This window comes from Lottia gigantea (genome assembly GCF_000327385.1).
Source record: "Lottia gigantea unplaced genomic scaffold LOTGIsca_48, whole genome shotgun sequence".
NCBI lineage: Eukaryota > Metazoa > Mollusca > Gastropoda > Lottiidae > Lottia > Lottia gigantea.
The window spans coordinates 1438304-1445478 of record NW_008709663.1 but is presented as its reverse complement, the minus strand read 5'-3'; the positions used below and the strand labels follow the sequence as shown (position 1 = coordinate 1445478).

The 7175-nt window shown below is 41.4% G+C and overlaps 3 protein-coding genes across 3 annotated transcripts in view; 1 reads left to right on the top strand and 2 right to left on the bottom strand.

The window, feature by feature from the left end:
- Nucleotides 1–67: 67 nt before the first annotated feature.
- LOTGIDRAFT_192845 (hypothetical protein) lies at nucleotides 68–1361 on the bottom strand (the record flags this gene model as incomplete). Its single annotated transcript, XM_009061442.1, has 2 exons — nucleotides 1054–1361; nucleotides 68–371 (listed from the first exon to the last, which is right to left on the bottom strand). Coding segments are annotated over exons 1-2 (480 nt in total), but the record flags the coding sequence as incomplete, so codon positions are not given.
- Nucleotides 1362–2514: 1153 nt separating this feature from the next.
- LOTGIDRAFT_164939 (hypothetical protein) lies at nucleotides 2515–5652 on the bottom strand (the record flags this gene model as incomplete). The annotated part of the gene is made up of 1 exon (XM_009061441.1): nucleotides 2515–5652. One exon carries the CDS (start codon nucleotides 5650–5652, stop codon nucleotides 2515–2517), a length of 3138 nt encoding a protein of 1045 aa, XP_009059689.1.
- A 1126-nt stretch (nucleotides 5653–6778) lies between these two features.
- The window catches only part of LOTGIDRAFT_164938 (hypothetical protein), a gene marked incomplete at both ends in the record, with an annotated part of 36748 nt that continues 36351 nt past the window's right edge, over nucleotides 6779–7175 (top strand). Inside the window, one exon of the mRNA XM_009061440.1 lies at nucleotides 6779–6814. Within this exon, the coding sequence (XP_009059688.1) occupies nucleotides 6779–6814 (36 nt within the window). The remainder of the gene's footprint in view (nucleotides 6815–7175) is intronic.

Below are 7175 nucleotides of genomic sequence, written 5' to 3'. Positions count from 1 at the left end.
AAATTTTGACAACTGATCATTTCCATTACTACAACTATACATCCTACATCATTACCCCTCCTGATATATTATTTGCCCCTCCGGAGGATATATTACTTGCTCCTCCGGATATATTACTTGCTCCTCCGGATATATTACTTGCTCTTCCGGATATATTATTTGCTCCTCCGGATATATTACTTGCCCCTCCGGATATATTACTTGCTCTTCCGGATATATTACTTGCCCCTCCAGATATATTACTTGCCCCTCCGGATATATTACTTGCTCCTCCGGATATATCACTTACTCTTCCGGATATATTACTTGCCCCTCCAGATATATTACTTGCCCCTCCAGATATATTACTTGCTCCTCCGGATATATCAAGCCTGGCTAGCTGCTATGGCCTTCGTATCTTAAAGACCAAACTCTGGCTACTGTCTATTCTATTTTGTGAAGATTTCCCTGTTAGAAAATTATTTACATTCTTCAGAATTAAACTATTAACGAAACAGAATAAATTACAGAACAATATTTTAATTATCAAACCCATTATATTACACCAAGTTAGTACAACTATACAAAATCAATACAAAATCAACCTATTCTTCGCACTTTTTTTTCATAGTTTTGATTTTAAGATGTTCTCCGGACATATTTTGATAATGCAATCCATTATATTGATTGTTTTCATTGTTTCGGGATTCTGTTGGTTGTTTACAATAATTCAGTATTCTGTTGGTTGTTTACAATAATTACAATAATTCAGTATTCTGTTGGTTGTTAACAATAATTCAGTATTCTGTTGGTTGTTTACATCGTTTTTCAATTCGTCTGATTGTTTGAATTGTTTTGGGATTCTGCTGGTTGTTTCCATTATTTCGGTATTCTATCAGTTGTTTCCATTTTTTTGAATTATGTCGGTTATTTCCATTGTTTCAGAATTCTGGTGGTTGTTTCCATTGTTTTGGGATTCTGCTTGTTGTTTACATTGTTTTTAGCATCGGCTGGTTGTTGACAATGGTTTGGGGATCCTTTTGAGTTGGCTTCAGGATTCTGCTTGTTGTTTACATTGTTTCGGGATTCGACTGGTTGTTTTCATTGTTTCGGGATTCTTCTGATTGTTTACATCGTTTCAGGATTCTTCTGATTGTTGACATTGTTTCGGGATTCTTCTGATTGTTTACATTGTTACGGGATTCTTCTGATTGTTGACATTGTTTCGGGATTCTTCTGATTGTTGACATTGTTTCGGGATTCTTAAGATTGTTTACATCGTTTCGGGATTCTTCTGATTGTTGACATTGTTTCGGGATTCTTCTGATTGTTTACATTGTTTCGGGATTCTTAAGATTGTTTACATCGTTTCGGGATTCTTCTGATAGTTGACATTGTTACGGGATTCTTCTGATTGTTGATATTGTTTCGGGATTCTTCTGATTGCTGACATTGTTTCGGGATTCTTAAGATTGTTTACATTCTTTCGGGATTCTTCTGATTGTTTACATCGTTTCGGGACTCTTAAGATTGTTTACATTGTTTCGGGATTCTTCTGATTGTTTACATCGTTTCGGGATTCTTAAGATTGTTTACATTGTTTCGGGATTCTTCTGATTGTTTACATTGTTTCGGGATTCTTAAGATTGTTTACATCGTTTCGGGATTCTTCTGATTGTTTACATCGTTTCGGGATTCTTCTGATTGTTGACATCGTTTCGGGATTCTTCTGATTGTTTACATCGTTTCGGGATTCTTCTGATTGTTTACATCGTTTCGGGATTCTTCTGATTGTTGACATTGACAGCCGCCCCCTCGCAGACCCGAAAGCAGGTTTTCGGGCAAAAATCTCATAATTAGGTTAGAAATTTTGGCAATCTCAGTTATTTGCCCCCCCCCCCCCCCCCCTCGGACGTAAACCTGGCTCCCCCACTGACAGAAAGGATCCTGCTTGCTTTACAAAGGTGACCTTCATGATTCTTTCAAGTCATCATGTCATCTGAAATAAAAAATAAAGTTAAAGACATTGTAAAGAGGTTTTCTAATTATTTCATGTGTATCGGGGACACTGATAGCATCAATTTTCATCATTTTGATTTTCAGTCAGACGTCTGTGGCTTCTTCAAAGGCCCTTATGTGATGTAGCATATATCGCGATTAGTGACGTCAACAAATACTTAGTTTTAATGGAATTGAAAGAACCACAGACTGAACGAAAATTTGAATGATGCAAATTGACATAAATTTTTGTAGAGAACCTTTTTAGAACCACTTTGATTTCGGCTTACAACAAAGTTGATGTCGCAGACCTAATCAGATCACCAGTACATCGCTAAAACAAGGGATGCTATCAAAGTTTTTAAATTTAAGGCCAGAAGAACCATGATATATTATAAGACACATTATATATGAGTAAAAAATCACTTACCTACCTGCGCCTCAAAGACGATCATCTGCTTGGCGCATCTCCGAATCTCCACCCCTAGTCCCTAACCCCAAGACAAGGCGTTGGTCTTGGTGCTGAGATTAGGGAACTCAACCGAATCGAATCTGTTTCACCCCCTCCTCAGATATGATGGTAATACTAGGTATGAGCCTGGGTAGGGGTGGTGGAGGGTCAGGCACACATCCTGGAAGAGTGAAGCTGTACTGGCAGGCTGGGGTAGAAGTGGAACGAGTAGCTCTAGTTGTGACAGACGTAGATCGTGATTTTGGCTGCATGGTATTCTTGAATGTTTTCTTTTGGGCAACCCAAATTCTTTCTCTCTCCTCAGCTCCAAACTCTCCGACTTCCCCCATAAATCTGTCCTGAGCGATCTGAATTCTTTGGACTCTTGTTCGCGTTACTCTTTCCGCTTCCTGGGCTTCAACAATTACTGGTTCATTAACCGGACTTGGTTGGTTTTGATGACCGTTGACTTGTTGAATATCAAGAGATTCAAACTCTCGAGAAATTTTGTGTGCTGTTCGTGGACCCTTAGCTGCTCGTGGCCGAGGTCGAGAAACTTTGTTATGCTCCTCCCGGGTAGTCGAAGTCTCTCTCGGAGAGCTTTCAAAATCGGTTTCCAACCCACGTAGTTCTCCGAAGTTAATTCCAGAATCTTCTTTAGCTCGAGGGGATGCATCTTTTTCAAATTCAGCAGAAATTTTGTGGGCCGTTCGTGAGCCCCTGGCTGCTCGTGGTCGAGAATCTTTAGGATGCTTCTTGGCTGACGGAGATGTCCTAATAGAGCTCTCATCCTCTGAATCAAGTCCGTAAAGTTCCCCCAGGTAAATGCTGGAATCTTCTTTTGCTGGAGTAGATGCATCTGTTTCAAATTCAGCAGAAAGTTTGTGGGCTGTTCGTGAGCCCCTGGCTGCTCGTGGTCGGGATCGAGAATCCCCAGGATGCTTCTTCTTAGCTGACAGGGTTGTCCTAATAGAGCTCTCATTATCTGAATCAAGTCCATAAAGTTCCCCCAGGTAAATGCTGGAATCTTCTTTTGCTGGAGTAGATGCATCTGTTTCAAATTCAGCAGAAATGTTGTGGGCTGTTCGTGAGCCCCTGGCTGCTCGTGGCCGAGAATCCTTAGGATGCTTCTTCTTGGCTGACAGAGTTGTCCTAATAGAGCTCTCATCCTCTGAATCAAGTCTATAAAGTTCCCCCAGGTGAATGCTGGAATCTTCTTTTGCTGGAGTAGATGCACCTGTTTCAAATTCAGCAGAAATTTTGTGGGCCGTTCGTGAGCCCCTGGCTGCTCGTGGCCGAGAATCTTTAGGATGCCTCTTGGCTGACAGTGTTGTCCGAATAGAGCTCTCATCATCTGAATCAAGTCCATAAAGTTCCCCCAGGTGAATGCTGGAATCTTCTTTTGCTGGAGTAGATGCATCTGTTTCAAATTCAGCAGAAATGTTGTGGGCTGTTCGTAAGCCCCTGGCTGCTCGTGATCGGGATCGAGAATTCTCAGGATGCTTCTTCTTGGCTGACAGAGTTGTCCCTATAGAGCTCTCATCCTCTGAATCAAGTCCATAAAGTTCCCCCAGGTAAATGCTGGAATCTTCTTTTGCTGGAGTAGATGCATCTGTTTCAAATTCAGCAGAAAGTTTGTGGGCTGTTCGTGAGCCCCTGGCTGCTCGTGGTCGGGATCGAGAATCCTTAGGATGCCTCTTGGCTGACAGAGTTGTCCTAATAGAGCTCTCATCCTCTGAATCAAGTCCATAAATTTCCCCCAGGTAAATGCTGGAATCTTCTTTTGATGGAGTAGATGCATCTGTTTCAAATTCAGCAGACAGTTTGTGGGCTGTTCTTGAGCCCCTGGCTGCTCGTGATCGGGATCGAGAATCCTCAGGAGGCTTCTTCTTGGCTGACAGAGTTGTCCTAATAGAGCTCTCATCCTCTGAATCAAGTCCATAAAGTTCCCCCAGGTAAATGCTGGAATCTTCTTTTGCTGGAGTAGATGCATCTGTTTCAAATTCAGCAGAAATTTTGTGGGCCGTTCGTGAGCCCCTGGCTGCTCGTGGCCGAGAATCTTTAGGATGCTTCTTGGATGACAGTGTTGTCTTAATAGAGCCGTCATCATCTGAATCAAGTCCATAAAGTTCTCCCAGGTGAATGCTGGAATCTTCTTTTGCTGGAGTAGATGCATCTGTTTCAAATTCAGCAGAAAGTTTGTGGGCTGTTCGTGAGCCCCTGGCTGCTCGTGATCGGGATCGAGAATCGTTAGGATGCTTCTTCTTGGCTGATAGAGTTGTCCTAATAGAGCTCTCATCCTCTGAATCAAGTCCATAAAGTTCCCCCAGGTGAATGCTGGAATCTTCTTTTGCTGGAGTAGATGCATCTGTTTCAAATTCAGCAGAAAGTTTGTGGGCTGTTCGTGAGCCCCTGGCTGCTCGTGATCGGGATCGAGAATCGTTAGGATGCTTCTTCTTGGCTGATAGAGTTGTGCTAATAGAGCTCTCATCCTCTGAATCAAGTCCATAAAGTTCCCCCAGGTAAATGCTGGAATCTTCTTTTGCTGGAGTAGATGCATCTGTTTCAAATACAGCAGACAGTTTGTAGGCTGTTCGTGAGCCCCTGGCTGCTCGTGATCGAGATCGAGAATCCTCAGGAGGCTTCTTCTTGGCTGATAGAGTTGTCCTAATAGAGCTCTCATCCTCTGAATCAAGTCCATAAAGTTCCCCCAGGTGAATGCAGGAATCTTCTTTTGCTGGAGTAGATGCATCTGTTTCAAATTCAGCAGAAAGTTTGTGGGCTGTTCGTGAGCCCCTGGCTGCTCGTGGTCGGGATCGAGAATCCCCAGGATGCTTCTTTTTGGCTGAAAGAGTTGTCCTAGGAGAAGATTTGACCTCTGCTTCGGGTCCGCTTAATTCTCCGGAGAAAATGTCAGAAGCTTCTTTTTCTTGACTGCTTGCTTCTAGTTCTATTCTTTCTTCAAATTCTGCAGAAATTGTGTGGGCCGTTCGTGCGCCTTTGGCTGCTCCGGGTCGTGATCGAACTTCACAAGATAATTCTTCGGGGAGAGAAATGAAGACCCCGTTAGCTTCATCACTTGTTAAAGCATCTTCTGCTTTCTTTAACTCTTCGGAAAACTCCGAAGAAAGCTTATGAGATGTCCTGGGACCTTTTGCTGCTCTGGGTCTTACACGCTTTCCTTCTCTTTCTGCTGTTTGAGCATTGTTAATGGAATTCTCCATGGTGATCATATCCCAACAAGAATCTCCGAGGTAAAAGCTGGATAGAGAACTACTACTACTCACTTTTTCTGAAGGATCATCTTTTCCACCAGCATCTAAATCATCTTGATTCGATGTTGCATGTGGAGCGCATTGTTCACTATCATCGACGCTATCGAGATTTATTCCCCGATCTCGGCAGGCATATACGGTTCATTCTCGGCTTCATCAACATCTGAAGATCGGTTGCAGCATTTCTTGAAACAAGAAAACTGCGGCTTAGAAGACTTGGCACCCATCTTCTTTGAGATTCCAGCGGTTACTAAGTGGCCTATTGTGTGTCGCTTTGATAAAGCCTTTTTTGGATGCGCGGACACACCCTTGCCTATTATGACGTCACGTTTTTTTACTTTTCTTATAACGTAAAGGTTTGACTGAATAAAAAATTTGTGTTGCTTTGGCGTCAAATAAGTCCATTTATTACCTAAAGCTTTGCCCCAAAAAAATAAATCTTACTTTTCCATTTTAGGCCAGAATGTATCTTATATTTGACACAATTTTGGGTTCGATTCCGGGGACATCTCTATTTAAAATTCATATTTTTGGTGACATTTTCCACCAAAACGTACTTATTGGAACGATATTCTTGCTGTATAAAATCGTTTCTTGATATAATAGAGTCTAATTTGTATTGAAACATCTTCAAATTTAAACTCCGACTTTCTCTAATAAATTTTAAACTAGGTACAAAATAAAATTTATGAAATTTAACAAGAAATTAGACTTATAGAAAGCACTTCATTTGACGCCATGTTGACTTTGGTGATTTTAGAGTCACGGTGGCTCATTGAGTTTGACGCTTGCTCCCAACTTATCTTCGGATTTTTCAACCTGGTTTCCCTTGTTAGTGATGCAGGTCGGAGGAGCTGACAAGGACGAGCTAAATAGGCTGTGTACGTTAAAAATCCCTCGATAGTGTTGGCAATCGAAAAATGGTAGGCTTATGCCGAAAAATTTCCTCATTTCACACGACAAGGCGTATGCTCGTCCTCATTATTCCCCAAAAATGTTACGTTCACATTAACAACGTTTCGATGTTTTACAGGAATGGAGAAAAGCCCGATATTTACAGTTTAAATTTTACAAGATGCCTCTCGTTTTCAACATAGCTGGTAATACTTATGTAAGTATATGAAATGTATAATTAATAATAGTTTCCTGTCTGACAGAATTATAGACATAGACAATAAAAATATCCCCAGAGCTCCACTCTTGTCCGAAATCAAAATTTGATACAAATTCTATGAAAAAATATTCCGAGCTCCCCCCTTCCCTGAAATCAAAATTTGATTCAAATTTAAAAAGATTATTCCCAGAGCTCCCCTCTTCTCTGAAATCAAAATCTGATTCAAATTCTATAAAGAAAATGCCCAGAGCTCCCCTCTTCCCTGAAATAAAAAATTTGATTCAAATTCCATAAAGATTATTCCCAGAGCTCCTTTCTTCTCAATCAATATTTGATTGGGGGGGGGGGGGGGGGGGGG